General features: G+C 42.4%; 1 protein-coding gene across 3 annotated transcripts; it reads left to right on the plus strand.

Moving 5' to 3' along the window:
* Window positions 1-294: 294 nt before the first annotated feature.
* Window positions 295-16,063, plus strand: creb3l3a (cAMP responsive element binding protein 3-like 3a). Of its 3 annotated transcripts, none has more exons than XM_058639100.1 (10): window positions 295-461; window positions 989-1,105; window positions 1,259-1,514; window positions 2,096-2,226; window positions 2,640-2,750; window positions 2,839-2,945; window positions 13,377-13,445; window positions 13,610-13,694; window positions 14,424-14,517; window positions 15,272-16,063. In XM_058639100.1, the coding sequence occupies exons 1-10, from the start codon at window positions 441-443 to the stop codon at window positions 15,586-15,588; spliced, it is 1,308 nt and encodes a 435-aa protein (XP_058495083.1). In that variant the 5' UTR covers window positions 295-440; the 3' UTR covers window positions 15,589-16,063. The 3 variants fall into 3 exon arrangements, with proteins under 3 accessions (XP_058495083.1, XP_058495084.1, XP_058495085.1); XM_058639101.1 differs by having other exon boundaries at window positions 1,262-1,514; XM_058639102.1 differs by having other exon boundaries at window positions 297-461; window positions 2,096-2,220.
* The last annotated feature ends 1,306 nt before the right edge of the window (window positions 16,064-17,369 follow it).

Genomic DNA, 17,369 nt, shown 5'->3' on the forward strand with positions numbered 1-17,369 from the left:
GATATCTTACAATATCATAGAGAGAAGAGATGAATAATGACAAAGAACTGTCCCAGCTGAGTAACTATGCTCTGAATGTATGCTAAAGGTCAGAGCTAACCATTTGTCAATATGCTCTCCAAAAAAAGGAAACAACAGACTTTGGCCTTTCTGATGTTTTTCTCGTCATCCGTCTCAAGATATAGCAACATGTGAAGTTCCTTAGTTGCGTATTAATCACTACCTATCAGATCATATCTCCTCATAGCCAATAGGCCCACAGCAAGTCAGTTGGCTGGGTGTGTTGAGTTGGAGTTTAAACTTTGGACCCGTGAAGAAGAGCTGAGAGATACTGTGGAGACTTTCAGGAACAAAGACAAAGCTGCTACATAACAAGGCGATTTGGATATTTTGGTTGGATCTTTGGAGATCTCTCTGCTGTGCCCAACAAAAAGAGACTTATGGAGAACTGCCCAGATCAGGTAAATATCTAAATATTGCCTTTTCATTACATCATAGTTGTCCTAATGTGGGTTACTGGGGCATGCGCAGTTCAGGCTTCAGGGAGGAAATTAAAACCTACATCTGATTATTAAATCGAACTTCAGATAAATGACAGACCGTTGATTCAGGATGATGATGACAGTGCTTAGGTAGGTACAGTAAGTTTGCTGGTTGGTGTAGGTCCAGTTTTATACATTGGAACCTTTTCAACGATAGAAGTAACAAAACCCACCAGCAAATGTCGATGGAGGCACAGAAGCACAAATACATAGGAACAAACTCAAATACAGACGGCATTTAGAAGAAGGGTTACAGAAGTCTTTATTTTGTGTCTAAAAGGAGACAGCGTAGAGTACACACAGATAGATTGGTCCTTATCTATATTTTACAGTACAGTGTGTCCCGGCAGGATCATCATGACCTGTTACCCATAAAAGTGAAGTCATCAAGAGTAAGCATAGATATCCCAATGTGTTGTCTTTTAAATGTAATGTTCTCATTTCAGGGTTGTGGAGACATCGAGCTGCTCCACTGGCTGTTTGATCAAAATGATGGAATTCTTTGTCAGGAAGCGCCAGAACACCATAGCAACCATCACAGCTGGACAATGCAGGAACAAAATGTGAGTCTCTGACAATGGGACCTCTAATGGCACTCCATACATGTTCATCTGTTTGTTGTGTAGTCTGCCCTTGGCGTTTAAGTGTACAGCACTATCTGCTTTCAAAAGAAATTTCCATTTCTTGCCATTTTATAATTTAGCTATTTCTTTCAGCAGATGCTGCAGCCATCTGAACAGGCAGATGACGACTTTCTCAATGCCCTCCTGAGAGGAAATGATTCTGTGTCAGTGTCAGGGTCCCCGCTCTGGTCCCCATCTCCAAGTGATAGTGGGATCAGTGAGGACCCTCCCTCAGACCACATGGACAGCCCTCAGCGCCCTGAGACCCCCCCGGGGGACACTCAGTACTTCAGTCAGAGGCTGCAAACAAAGGCAAGCCTGGAAGCAGCCAACGTCTCCATTGACCTCAGTGAGTCACAAATACACACAAGGAAAAATGTTAATTTACTCTAACAAAAACAATAGCATAGATTTTTGTTCTATCAGCTTCAATCACATTGTAGTGTAGTCTAGGGCGGAGGTACAGATGTATGCTAAATAAAGACACACACACATTGATGACACATGGTCAGAGGATTTGACACGGACAGCTGTTGCAAGAAATCACATTATGTACATACATAGATGTGTCCACTGAGGATAAAGAGGAAAATAAATAAATAAAAACAAACTCATTTGTTTCCGGTAACCCCAATTTTAAAAATCACCTCACTATTGGCTACATTCCTGCACATAAAGATCCTGCGATCCTTGCATCACAGAGGATACAACAAGATCCCATATGTTATTTGAGATATTGCAGAATAGTGCTCAAACTATCACTGACATTATTGCTGATGAAATATGAAACTACACTTGTTGAGGTATCAAGCAGAATAGTGGGTATTTGAGGCTCTGAATGTCATGTCTAAATCATTTTTATTGGTATTGTTGAGTACACAATCCAAACAATGCCACTGTGTGTGTACCCTTCTGTCTGTGTGGATACAGATCCTGCATTCCTAATGGGCAGAACAAGGGTTACACAATATCCTCCAGATGTAGGTAGTCCACAGCTGTCCTCTGACTTCCCTCTAACTGTTAAAGACCTGCTTCTGTCTGGAACACAGGAACTGGTGAGTGTACGTGTCTTGGCTGTGCTCAGGGGTTTCTGTGAGTCTTTCTTAAGCCTTCTGACACACAACTTGTTTGCTTTAGATAAAATGTGACAGATCTGTTTTTCTTTTCAAAGTTTGCCGCATGCTCAGATGTCAGCACACTGCTCATATTCCCAGTTTAATCAGATGAACAAGAGAGTGGCAGAAAGCAACTTAGGTCTCTTTGCCATAATTGCTTTGAGGTAGCCATGAAATGAGAGTGATGAAGATGGTCTGATAGGCTGCTCTCATTTAACCACATCCTGTGAAGCTCCACAAAGTGAGGGAGAGAGTGTGTGTGTGGGGGGGTGCCTGCGTGTGTGTGTGTGTGGTGGAATAAACTCAATTAAACTGCAATGGTGATGTTCTCATTATTAGTATTCATATCTCACCACCAGCCCCCACAGCCATCCCAACAGTCCATTCAAGAGCTGATTCTCAATGAGGATGAGAAGAAGCTGCTAGCAAAGGAGGGGGTCACTCTGCCCAGCCAGTTACCTCTCACTAAGGTACCCAATTACAAACGTAACCATAAAAACACTTAAAAAATATATAAATATGTATAAATAAATATATCGCCTACACTCTGTTAATCAGTACGAAGAAAGGATTCTGAAGAAAATACGCCGGAAGATTCGTAACAAGCAGTCTGCCCAGGAGAGCAGGAAGAAGAAGAAGGAATATATCGATGGATTGGAGAGCAGGTGAGAACCCTAATTTAAATATGTAAGATTGACAAATAAAAATTATGATGGTTTTCGCACATTAATTACAAATTCAATATGCTTCCATTAAAACTGATGGTGCCCTCAAGGTGCCCTCAAGGTGTGGCCTTACATTTTTTCACCATATAATGACATTCTGATGGGCCACACATTTCTTCACTGATTTCTTCCATGTTCTTATTATGAGCTTTTACACGTCATTCTCCCTCTGTGGTGATTGTCTGTATGAGTCCTCAAGGACAATAGAGATCAGTTTGGTCTCCAAATGGACATACTGTCACGACGACGACAAAAAAAAAAAAAAAACATGACTAGCGCTTTATAGTTTGGCTTATTTGAAACACTTACTTACTTCTAGCTCTTGTTTGTACCCAAATGTTTAAATGCACTTATTGTAAGTCGCTTTGGATTAAAGCATCTGCCAAATGACAATGTAATGTAAGGGGAAGTGGGTCGGACGCTATGTGACAGTAAAGGGTTTTAGCTTAATATTATAAATATTGCATTAAACCACTTCTTAGATGACAGGGATACATTTATAATTACAGTACTATCATGTACGAGAATAAGGGACTAAAGCAAGTATCTATAACTCTAGGTGAATACCTTTTTTTTTAAATTAGGTCAAGGTTTGAACTTCTCTCTACTACACAGTGTATTTTCTATATGCTATCACTCGAGCTGTACAAATCATGTTACGGCTTTGTTTTGAACTCTGTTTTGATTCTATTTTCTTCCTTCTATCTGCACTGCAAATGCCGCAATTTCTTTGTCACAGTACGACCTGAGCCCAACAGAATGCTAACCATTTTTGAGGCATTCTGACCCCAGTCCACAGTGTTTGATTTACCCTGTCCACACATACAAAATCTGCACTTGATTCAAATTGTATTTGTCTGAGAGCAGGTTTTGAGTGGGCTTTGTTGGATCCCCAAAGGCTCAAAGATTCCATGCTTTATCAATTCTTTAGCAGTATTTTACCGAATTATTGAACCGTCACAAACAAAAACAAACAGAAACCGAGTCAGGAGATCTTCAGGAGAGACAGGAGAAAAGCTGACGTTTTAATATTTAATGTTTGTAAATACAAAGACTGAAATCCTCTTATTTAAAAGGGGAAAAAACAGTGCACATCCAGAACCCAAAAGTTTGCTACAAACACTGTAAAAATAACACTATTATTACGCACTTCTTCACTTATATGTTTATACAGTACAGGTAGACTGTTCCCCACTCAAATGACACTATAAATGTGGTTGGAATTAGCATTCAGTAGTTGCCGATGTGTGAACACATAAAATCACCCAATAATTTATTCAGGTCCTAATTATATATTCCAAACAATAATTGTTTTTTTTTAAAGAAAAAGAAAGCAAGTGGAAAAATAACTAGTACCGCGCGCGGTTCTGAACGGGTTCGAGCCGACCCACGCGGGTCGCCGTGTGCCACGGCTCCCCGCGTGCCTCGCGCTCTCACCCGTTCATTCACCGCGCGCGGTACTAGTTATTTTCAGTACTAGTTATTTTCAGCGGCGTCCCCGCGCATGTCGATCCAAATTTCGGGGGGATCGGGCAACGTATGGCAAAGTTATAGGGCACTTCCTGTTTAAAATGGCTGACTTCCTGTTCGGTCAAATGCGCGTCCGTTAACGAGTTCAGGGAAGTTCCCTTGTCTTACATATCAAGTTTTGTTCAGATCGGACAATCTTAGAGTTTATTTCCTGTTTCTGGCATTCCACTTCCTGTTGGGAGGTCATCTTTTGCAGACATGCTCAGGACAGGTCCCTGGTGTCACATATAAGCTTTCGTGCAAATCGGACAACGTACGGCAAAGTTAGAGGGCACTTCCTGTTTAAAATGGCCAACTTCCTGTTTGTCTCTGGAAACATGTTCAGGGACGGTCCCGTAACTCACATATCTAGTTTTGTGTCAATCGGACAATGTAAGACTTTACTTCCTGTTTTGGGCGTTCCACTTCCTGTAGGGAGGTGACCTTTTACGGACATGCCCAGGACAGGTCCCTGGTGTCACATATAAGGTTTTGTGCAGATCGGACAACGTACGGCAAAGTTAGAAGGCACTTCCTGTTTAAAATGGCGACTTCCTGTTCGGTCAACGGCGTCTCCGTAAACATATTCAGGGAAGGTCCCGTAACTCACATATAAGGTTTTGTGCAAATCGGACAATGTACGGCAAAGTTAGAGGGCACTTCCTGTTTAAAATCGCCAACTTCCTGTTCGTCTCCGTAAACGTGTTCAGGGAAGTTCCCTTGTCTTACATATCAAGTTTTGTTCAGATCGGACAATGTAAGACTTTACTTCCTGTTTCGGGCGTTCCACTTCCTGTAGGGAGGTGACCTTTTACGGACATGTTGAGGAAGGGTCTGGGGTCCCACATACTAAGTTTCAAGTGGATACAACAATCCCTGTTAGAGCAGCATCAAAAACTATAAATGTAATTCTGTCTGCTGTCACTAGGTGGCGCTGTATTTGAAATTCAATATTTTAATATAGACGTGTTCAGGGCCGGACTATCATCAATCCCAGCAAGTTTGGTTCAGATCGGACCAGGATTGGCAAAGTTGTAACAGTTTGTTTTTTGAGAATTTTCTACCACCACCAGGAGGCGCTGTTTTCAAAATGTACCGTTTCAGCAACATAGTCGTCTTCAGCAACTAACCATCATCATCTATAGCAAGTTTGGTTGGGATCAGACCTTCCGTCGCAAAGTTATAAGAGTTTTACTGTCTGTTGTGAAAAATTATTATTATCTCCAATTTTGGCGCCCCCTATCTCGTACGCCATACAATATTTTAAAAAGCTTTTGATAACTTTTGATGCTCAACTCGTCCACATTTATCTCACCAAGTTTGAAGGTGATCGCACAAAAGCTCTAGGAGGAGATAATTGATATACCAGCTGTCATATTGTCTGCTGTCACCAGGGGGCGCTGTTTTCGAAATTGAATATTTTCATATAGACGTCTTGAGGGCCGGACAATCATCAATCCTAGCAAGTTTGGTTCAGATCGGACCAGGATTCGCGAAGTTGTAGCAGTTTGATTTTTTGTCGAAAAAATACGACTTTGCGTCGTTGCCATGGCAACACCGTTAAACGATTTGTCGTCATATTGATCACGCATCATCTACCATGTGTTTTGACTGTTGTCACCAATTTTGAGTGCGGTACGATTATCTGTGTAAAAGTTATTCCCGAAATCGTAAAAAAAAATTTTTTTGGTGTATTTTCTTTCACCACAAGAAGGCGCTGTTTTCAAACTTCACCGTTTTTTCATAGACGTCTTCAGCCATGGCCCATCATCAATCATAGCAAGTTTGGTTCGGATCGGACCTTCCATCGCAAAGTTATAAGAGTTTTGTTTTTCTGATGCGAAACATCAGAATCATCACGAACTTTGCCGCCCCCTATCTCGTGCGCCATGCGACATTTGAAAGAACTTTTGATACCGTGAGCTCCTCAACTGGTCCACAGGGACCTCACCAAGTTTGAAGGTGATCGCACGAAAACTTTAGGAGGAGTTAGTTCAAATACCATTGCTGCGAATTCGCCAAAATCGCCAAAAAATCGCCAATCAACCCAAGATGGCGGATTTCCTGTTGGGTTTGGATCATGGTCATAATGTAATTTTTTCTTCATCCTGACCCACTACACATGTGTACCGAATTTCGTGCATGTGCGATATTTGTGTTGGTCATGGTGAATTTGGACAGGTGGCGCCGCACTTATTGGCCCCTCCCACATTCAATTTTCGACGCACATTCCCCGAACCTTTTTCAGACGTAAATTTACACCAGGATTGATGCGGTCACAAAAATTGGTGAGTTTTGGGGTATGGGAAAGGCCTCAAAAACGCGATTTACTTTAAGGAATAATAAGAATAATAATAATAATAATAATGAAAATAACTAGTACTGAAAATAACTAGTACTGAAAATAACTAGTACCGCGCGCGGTTCTGAACGGGTTCGAGCCGACCCACGCGGGTCGCCGTGTGCCACGGCTCCCCGCGTGCCTCGCGCTCTCACCCGTTCATTCACCGCGCGCGGTACTAGTTATTTTCAGTACTAGTTATTTTCAGTACTAGTTATTTTCAGCGGCGTCCCCGCGCATGTCGATCCAAATTTCGGGGGGGATCGGGCAACGTATGGCAAAGTTATAGGGCACTTCCTGTTTAAAATGGGTGACTTCCTGTTCAGTCAAATGCGCGTCCGTAAACTTGTTCAGGGAAGTTCCCTTGTCTTACATATCAAGTTTTGTTTAGATCAGACGATCTTAGAGGTTACTTCCTGTTTCTGGCATTCCACTTCCTGTTGGGAGGTCATCTTTTGCAGACATGCTCAGGACAGGTCCCTTGTGTCACATATAAGGTTTTGTGCAAATCGGACAACATACGGCAAAGTTAGAGGGCACTTCCTGTTTAAAATGGCCAACTTCCTGTTCGTCTGTGGAAACATGTTCAGGGAAGGTCCCATAACTCACATATCTAGTTTTGTGTCAATCGGACAATGTAAGACTTTACTTCCTGTTACGGGCGTTCCACTTCCTGTAGGGAGGTGACCTTTTACAGACATGCTCAGGACAGGTCCCTGGTGTCACATATAAGGTTTTGTGCAAATCGGACAACGTACGGCAAAGTTAGAGGGCACTTCCTGTTTAAAATGGCCAACTTCCTGTTTGTCTCTGGAAACATGTTCAGGGACGGTCCCGTAACTCACATATCTAGTTTCGTATCAATCGGACAATGTAAGACTTTACTTCCTGTTTCGGGCGTTCCACTTCCTGTAGGGAGGTGACCTTTTACGGAGATGCTCAGGACAGGTCCCTGGTGTCACATATAAGGTTTTGTGCAGATCGGACAATGTACGGCAAAGTTAGAAGGCACTTCCTGTTTAAAATGGCCGACTTCCTGTTCGGTCAACGGCGTCTCCGTAAACATATTCAGGGAAGGTCCCGTAACTCACATATAAGGTTTCGTGCAAATCGGACAACGTACGGCAAAGTTAGAGGGCACTTCCTGTTTAAAATGGCCGACTTCCTGTTCGTCTCCGGAAACATGTTCAGGGAAGGTCCCGTAACTCACATATCTAGTTTCGTGTCAATCGGACAATGTAAGACTTTACTTCCTGTTTCCTGCATTCCACTTCCTGTAGGGAGGTGACCTTTTACGGACATGTTGAGGAATGGTCTGGTGTCCCACATACTAAGTTTCAAGCGGATACAACAATCCCTGTTGGAGCAGCATCAAAAACTATAAATGTAATTCTGTCTGCTGTCACTAGGTGGCGCTGTATTTGAAATTGCATATTTTCATATAGACGTGTTCAGGGCCGGACTATCATCAATCCCAGCAAGTTTGGTTCAGATCGGACCAGGATTGGCAAAGTTGTAACAGTTTGTTTTTTTAGAATTTTCTACCACCACCAGGAGGCGCTGTTTTCAAAATGTACCGTTTCAGCAACGTAGTCGTCTTCAGCAACTAACCATCATCAACTATAGCAAGTTTGGTTGGGATCAGACCTTCCATCGCGAAGTTATAAGAGTTTCATTGTCTGTTATGAAAAATTATTATTATCTCCAATTTTGGCGCCCCCTATCTCGTACGCCATACAATATTTTAAAAAGCTTTTGATAACTTTTGATGCTCAACTCGTCCACATTGATCTCACCAAGTTTGAAGGTGATCGCACAAAAGCTCTAGGAGGAGATAATTGAAATACAAGCTGTCATATTGTCTGCTGTCACCAGGGGGCGCTGTTTTCGAAATTTAATATTTTCATATGAACGTCTTTAGGGCCGGACTATCATCAATCCTAGCAAGTTTGGTTCAGATCGGACCAGGATTCGCGAAGTTGTAGCAGTTTGATTTTTTGTCCCAAAAATCCGACTTTGCGTCGTTGCCATGGCAACACCGTTAAACGATTTGTCGTCATATTGATCACGCATCATCTACCATGTGTTTTGACTGGTGTCACCAATTTTGAGTGCGGTACGATTATCTGTGTAAAAGTTATTCCCGAAATCGTAAAAAAACTTTTTTTTTGTGTATTTTCTTTCACCACAAGGAGGCGCTGTTTTCAAACTTCACCGTTTTTTCATAGACGTCTTCAGCCATGGCCCATCATCAATCATAGCAAGTTTGGTTCGGATCGGACCTTCCATCGCAAAGTTATAAGAGTTTTTTTTTTCTGATGCGAAACATCAGAATCATCACGAACTTTGCCGCCCCCTATCTCGTGCGCCATGCGACATTTGAAAAAACTTTTGATACCGTGAGCTCCTCAACTGGTCCACAGGGACCTCACCAAGTTTGAAGGTGATCGCACGAAAACTCTAGGAGGAGTTAGTTCAAATACCATTGCTGCGAATTCGCCAAAATCGCCAAAAAATCGCCAATCAACCCATAATGGCGGATTTCCTGTTGGGTTTGGATCATGGTCATAATGTAATTTTTTCTTCATCCTGACCCACTACACATGTGTACCGAATTTCGTGCATGTGCGATATTTGTGTTGTTCATGGTGAATTTTGACAGGTCGCTTTGCACGTTTTGGCCCCTCCCACATTCAATTTTTGACGTACATTCCCCGAACCTTTTTCAGACGTAAATTTACACCAGGATTGATGCGGTCACAAAAATCTGTGAGTTTTGGGGTATGGGAAAGGCCTCAAAAACGCGATTTACTTTAAGGAATAATAAGAATAATAATAATAATCCTTCCAGTTTCAATAGGTTTCTTGCAACCTTGTTGCTCGAACCCTAATAATAATCCTTCCAGTTTCAATAGGGTTCTTGCAACCTTGTTGCTCGAACCCTAAAAATAACTAGTACCGCGCGCGGTTCTGAACGGGTTCGAGCCGACCCACGCGGGTCGCCGTGTGCCACGGCTCCCCGCGTGCCTCGCGCTCTCACCCGTTCATTCACCGCGCGCGGTACTAGTTATTTTCAGTACTAGTTATTTTCAGTACTAGTTATTTTCAGCGGCGTCCCTGCGCATGTCGTTCCAAATTTCGAGGGGGATCGGGCAACGTATCGCAAAGTTATAGGGCACTTCCTGTTTAAAATGGCAGACTTCCTGTTCGGTCAAGTGCGTGTCCGTAAACGTGTTCAGGGAACTTCCCTTGTCTTACATATCAAGTTTTCTGCAGATCGGATAATCTTAGAGTTTACTTCCTGTTTCGGGCATTCCACTTCCTGTTGGGAGGTCATCTCTTGCAGACATGCTCAGGACAGGTCCCTGGTGTCACATAAAAGGTTTCGTGCAAATCGGACAACGTACGGCAAAGTTAGAGGGCACTTCCTGTTTAAAATCGCCAACTTCCTGTTCGTCTCCGTAAACGTGTTCAGGGAAGTTCCCTTGTCTTACATATCAAGTTTTGATATGTAAGACAAGGGAACTTCCCTCGAGCCGACCCACGCGGGTCGCCGTATGCCACGGCTCCCCGCGTGCCTCGCGCTCTCACCCGTTCATTCACCGCGCGCGGTACTAGTTATTTTCAGTACTAGTTATTTTCAGCGGCGTCCCCGCGCATGTCGATCCAAATTTCGGGGGGATCGGGCAACGTATGGCAAAGTTATAGGGCACTTCCTGTTTAAAATGGCTGACTTCCTGTTCGGTCAAATGCGCGTCCGTTAACGAGTTCAGGGAAGTTCCCTTGTCTTACATATCAAGTTTTGTTCAGATCGGACAATCTTAGAGTTTACTTCCTGTTTCGGGCATTCCACTTCCTGTTGGGAGGTCATCTTTTGCAGACATGCTCAGGACAGGTCCCTGGTGTCACATATAAGCTTTCGTGCAAATCGGACAACGTACGGCAAAGTTAGAGGGCACTTCCTGTTTAAAATGGCCAACTTCCTGTTTGTCTCTGGAAACATGTTCAGGGACGGTCCCGTAACTCACATATCTAGTTTCGTATCAATCGGACAATGTAAGACTTTACTTCCTGTTTCGGGCGTTCCACTTCCTGTAGGGAGGTGACCTTTTACGGAGATGCTCAGGACAGGTCCCTGGTGTCACATATAAGGTTTTGTGCAGATCGGACAATGTACGGCAAAGTTAGAAGGCACTTCCTGTTTAAAATGGCCGACTTCCTGTTCGGTCAACGGCGTCTCCGTAAACATGTTCAGGGAAGGTCCAGTAACTCACATATCTAGTTTCGTGTCAATCGGACAATGTAAGACTTTACTTCCTGTTTCGGGCGTTCCACTTCCTGTAGGGAGGTGACCTTTTACGGACATGCTCAGGACAGGTCCCTGGTGTCACATATAAGGTTTTGTGCAGATCGGACAACGTACGGCAAAGTTAGAAGGCACTTCCTGTTTAAAATGGCCGACTTCCTGTTCGTCTCCGTAAACGTGTTCAGGGAAGTTCCCTTGTCTTACATATCAAGTTTTGTTCAGATCGGACAATGTAAGACTTTACTTCCTGTTTCGGGCATTCCACTTCCTGTAGGGAGGTGACCTTTTATGGACATGCTCAGGACAGGTCCCTGGTGTCACATATAAGGTTTTGTGCAGATCGGACAACGTACGGCAAAGTTAGAGGGCACTTCCTGTTTAAAATGGCCGACTTCCTGTTCGGTCAACGGCGTCTCCGTAAACATGTTCAGGGAAGGTCCGGTAACTCACATATCTAGTTTCGTGTCAATCGGACAATGTAAGACTTTACTTCCTGTTTCTGGCGTTCCACTTCCTGTAGGGAGGTGACCTTTTACGGACATGTTGAGGAAGGGTCTGGGGTCCCACATACTAAGTTTCAAGTGGATACAACAATCCCTGTTGGAGCAGCATCAAAAACTATAAACGTAATTCTGTCTGCTGTCACCAGGGGGCGCTGTATTTGAAAATGAATATTTTCATATAGACGTGTTCAGGGCCGGACTGTCATCAATCCTTGCAAGTTTGGTTCAGATCGGACCAGGATTGGCAAAGTTGTAACAGTTTGTTTTTTTAGAATTTTCTACCACCACCAGGAGGTGCTGTTTTCAAAATGTACCGTTTCAGCAACATAGTCGTCTTCAGCAACTAACCAGCATCAACTATAGCAAGTTTGGTTGGGATCAGACCTTCCATCGCGAAGTTATAAGAGTTTCATTGTCTGTTATGAAAAATTATTATTATCTCCAATTTTGGCGCCCCCTATCTCGTACGCCATACAATATTTTAAAAAGCTTTTGATAACTTTTGATCCTCAACTCGTCCACATTGATCTCACCAAGTTTGAAGGTGATCGCACAAAAGCTCTAGGAGGAGATAATTGAAATACAAGCTGTCATATTGTCTGCTGTCACCAGGGGGCGCTGTTTTCGAAATTGAATATTTTCATATAGACGTCTTTAGGGCCGGACTGTCATCAATCCTAGCAAGTTTGGTTCAGATCGGACCAGGATTCACGAAGTTGTAGCAGTTTGATTTTTTGTCCCAAAAATCCGACTTTGCGTCGTTGCCATGGCAACACCGTTAAACGATTTGTCGTCATATTGATCACGCATCATCTACCATGTGTTTTGACTGTTGTCACCAATTTTCAGTGCGGTACGATTATGTGTGTAAAAGTTATTCCCGAAATTGTAAAAAAACTTTTTTTTTGTGTATTTTCTTTCACCACAAGGAGGCGCTGTTTTCAAACTTCACCGTTTTTTCATAGACGTCTTCAGCCATGGCCCATCATCAATGGTAGCAAGTTTGGTTCGGATCGGACCTTCCATCGCAAAGTTATAAGAGTTTTGTTTTTCTGATGCGAAACATCAGAATCATCACGAACTTTGCCGCCCCCTATCTCGTGCGCCGTGCGACATTTGAAAAAAATTTTGATACCGTGAGCTCCTCAACTGGTCCACAGGGACCTCACCAAGTTTGAAGGTGATCGCACGAAAACTCTAGGAGGAGTTAGTTCAAATACCATTGCTGCGAATTCGCCAAAATCGCCAAAAAATGGCCAATCAACGCAAGATGGCGGATTTCCTGTTGGGTTTGGATCATGGTCATAATGTAATTTTTTCTTCATCCTGACCCACTACACATGTGTACCGAATTTCGTGCATGTGCGATATTTGTGTTGGTCATGGTGAATTTGGACAGGTGGCGCCGCACTTATTGGCCCCTCCCACATTCAATTTTCGACGCACATTCCCCGAACCTTTTTCAGACGTAAATTTACACCACGATTGATGCGGTCACAAAAATCTGTGAGTTTTGGGGTATGGGAAAGGCCTCAAAAACGCGATTTACTTTAAGGAATAATAAGAATAATAATAATAATAATAATAATAATCCTTCCAGTTTCAATAGGGTTCTTGCAACCTTGTTGCTCGAACCCTAATAATTATATTTCTGTTAGTGACACAATTAATTTCATCTTTCACGTCTGCTTCCCGTGCTTTATCTTCTCCAGGATGGCTGCCTGCAATGCACACAACCAGGAGCTGCAGAGGAAAGTGTCACAGCTGGAGAAGTGCAACATGTGAGTAATATTAAAAAGTTTCTCTTCCACTTTCAGTTTTCTGTAATTTTCTGGGAGCATTCTTTTTTCCACCGTCTTTTTGCCCTCTTGTTCCCTCAGCCCCTTGTTAATCCACTTACTTGTCTACTGATTATTCTGTGTTTCTTCGACTTTGCTCCCCTCAGGTCACTAATGGAACAGCTGCACAGGCTACAGGCTCTGTTCATGAATACATCTAACAAGCCAGCCCAGACTGGAACATGTGTACTGGTATGTGCATCATCTATGTATGAGTGCGTGTGTGTGTGTACTTGTATTTTTTTGGACATTTTCTGGCATAAAAACTGACCTTGTCATGACCAGTAGTCCTCATGGAGACCAAAACCTGTTCCTAATGAGGCAAAACCTCAATTCTGAAAAACTGGTTAAGTTTAGGGCAAAGATTTTATTGATGTTAGGTTAAGGTTATAGGGTTAGGCTTCGGTTAGGCTGTCCAAATAAACTGTCCCCAGACCGTCCATGTTGTTTTTAAATCACACTCTTAGTCAAACAGGTGGTTTATCCACTGACAAAGGCCAATCAAAATTCTTTTATGTTTGCAATGGACAAGACATTTCACTGGAAACAAAGAGCCCGAGGCTTCATACAGAGAATTAGACTGATCGTATTTTTCCTTTCATTGCTGCAGTGGAAAAAATAGCATGACCCGAAGCAACGTGAGTGGAGAAGAAGAACTTTAAAAATTAAATTCCTAATCTATGAATAATAATAAGTCTCAGCTCAGTCACAGAATATTTTTCCACAGCAAGACTACTTTCTTCTGACTACTGCAGCCTGAAAGCATATTCAGTGGTGATGCCCTCTGCATAACCACTAGACAAACCAAAGCCCAACACTTTGGTTTTCAAATACTAACTTTATTTGACTTGAATCTTATGTGTAGTACAATTTTCTGCATATTTTACTTTTTCTAATTTATTTTTCATATCTCTTTCTTAGGTGTTTGTGCTGTCTCTGTCCCTAATCTTGTTCCCCAGTATTAAGCCTTTCGCTGACACCAAGGTCAGCCAAGGAGACTTCAGTCCAGTCAGAAGTGAGTAAACTTCAGCAGCAAATAGACTCCTGCGCTCGCCTGTCAGCTAATCCAGAGCCTCTCTGTCACAGCTGAGGAGCTTGTTAGAAGTGCAGTCTGTAACAGGAGCTGGAGAGGCTCACAGCTCTAGTGCCTCCCAGACTGCTGAGGATTTGGCTGCAACCTTTTATAAGATCACATCCAGTGCACAGAGAATCCCATGTATTATTACAGTTATTAAGCTAATGCTCAGCATTTGATGAAATACCATTAATTATCATAGCAAGATGGGGATTTGTACAGCAGCAAGAAGTCATTTGTTACTTCAAACATCTTAACAGCTATGGGCCATCAAATGATTCAACATCCTCCAAGTACTACAGGATTAGACCACACGTCTAAGACAAGGTCGCAAGTCATTAGATCAGAGGTTCTCACACTTTTTATACCAAGAACAACCTGAGAAAATACTGAGCTCTTGAAGTAACCCCATTATCGCCAACATTAAAATACATCAACATATTAACAGTGAGGATTTCTTTTTACCCAAATTCTTTTAATATTTTGTTCTCATTCAGGTGCACATACAGATAAACACAAACATGTTGACAGCAGATGCATCTATACAGTCATACTTGAGTCACATCCAGGAAGCAGGATGGATGTTTATATCAGTTCTGAATGGAGTTGTAAAAACACATAATTAGACAAAAACATAAAAAAAAACTTGATTTTTTGACGTTTTTCTCCCACAATTTTTTTTCTTCTCCCACAGTTCAATCGAGGTCTCTGCAGAACCTCCAGGCTTCTCGTGTGCTGCAAGTCACCGAGGCCCCATTCTCCACTGAGGATGAATCAGAACCTCTCCACCGGCATTTCCCAGGAGACCAGGGACTGGAGGATATTACTGCACTAATGGGAAAACTGGGAGTGAACCAAGAGCGGTCCAGTTTGGAAACAACGTCTCTGAATAGCAGTGAGCTGGAGAGACATGGTCATTTCCATGTAGACCCAATTACTGGTCACATAGCCACAGTGACCTTGGATCCCCACCACTCTGCTAAGCTGCGACCACATGCTGACGATATGTAAGACAAAGAAATAATCCCCTCATGAATTTCTCAAATGTCCTCCTTCCTATGGTAGACACAGAGAGGGGAAATTAGATTTTAATCATTCATGTTTTGCCTTTAACGTACTGTCTTTGTGCCTTTTGCTTTTTTTCTTTGTGATATTATTTTATATATGTGTATGAATTTAAATTTTGCTCTGAAATTGCCTGTCAAGATGAACTGCATCATTTGTTTCCCTGGCTTTATAATTAATAAAATGCCAGTGTAAATTAGTGTGTTTAAGACTGTCTAAGCTGAGTAACTAGAGCTGAGATGATGTATACAGGTTTGAGTGAATCATTTGTAAAATGTTTTTTTGGAAAGGACATTTTTGCCCTGTAAGATCCCCCAGTGTCTCTGAATACTCCTGTACAGGAGACACTGGCTCAGCTCTCCAGTTAAAAGGTCAGCAAATAATTCATTTGAACAGTGTCAAATAAAAGATGTCAACATAAGATTGGAGGAGTCAGAAACACTGTGGTATTTTCTCCCTGAGCTTTAGAACACTTAAGAATTTATGAAAGACGACACATCAGGGGCTGCACAGCTGTGATGTCATATCAAGATGTGATCCAAAGTGCGATTCATCTATTAACATTTATGGTCTGACTTCGCGTTGACATTTTCTGGGATTGGCCAGACTTCAGAGGGAGGGCCCAAAATTAACATCTGAGATTAAATGAACCTGTGTGGAAACACATTGGTCATTTTTTGTCCGATCAAATCTTTTTGCGGAAAGAGACTTTCAAATCTGCAGCTTTAAATGTATTTATAAGATCTTATAATAAGATCATTTTATATTCTCCACAGATTCTAAACCATAGCTTCTCTGACTCTTTAATGAGGCAAATACATTCAAGTATGAGCTGTCAGGCACCGTTGGGCTGTCACCAACCTAATGATCTGAAACAATGTTTTTTTTCCCATGAGGAAACTGAGAATCATCAAGTCACAGTCGGATCACTTTGTGGACATTTCAGGGTCCTGAAGGATTGAGTTTGCAAACATGTCTCATGTTGAGATTTTAGTCCATCCATCGGTCCATATTTCTGCTTATCTTAGGTCGGGTCACAGTGGCACCAGGTTAAGCAGGGTTTTCCAGAAATCCCCCTCCACAGCGAGTCTTTACAGTACCTATAGGGATTCCCAGGACAGAAGGAATATGGATTTTCTCCAGTGCGTTATGGGTCTAACCCCACGGTCCCCTCCCAGCTTGGCATGTCCAGTAAACCTCCAGAGAAATGTGCCCAAGAGGAAACCTGAGCAGATGACTGAATCAGATCTGTAGTACATTTCTAGATTTGTAGTAGATTACAGATTTCTGCTGCTTGCACATGCAATCTGATTCTTTTGGTCTCAGTTCAAAACATTAGTTAGTTCTACTGGTAAAGCTGTGGAAAGGCACATTGTGTGAGTGACTACTTGTAGCTCCACTAAACCACTCATTTGGACATCTGCACTTGTCCCAGTATACAAGCACTAGTGGGGAATCAATTAATAGAACTAAGCGTGTCTTGCTATTGCAAGGTAGTTTCCAGTTTAGCTGGTGGCAAAGTTGTTGAGCACCATCTGGATTCTTCCTACCATCCATGAACTTTAAAATAATAGTCTCCTCGTCAATCCAACTAGTGTCTTCTCAGGTTACTTTCAATTGATGGTAATCAATCAAACAATCTCCAAACACTAGAGTATGATGACGACAAAGATAGGGACAGTAAATGCCAGCGCAAAAGAGAGAGATGGGACTATAACACTGTTTTC

The sequence above is a fragment of the Solea solea genome, chromosome 9, assembly GCF_958295425.1.
Source record: "Solea solea chromosome 9, fSolSol10.1, whole genome shotgun sequence".
In the NCBI taxonomy this organism is placed as follows: Eukaryota; Metazoa; Chordata; class Actinopteri; order Pleuronectiformes; family Soleidae; genus Solea; species Solea solea.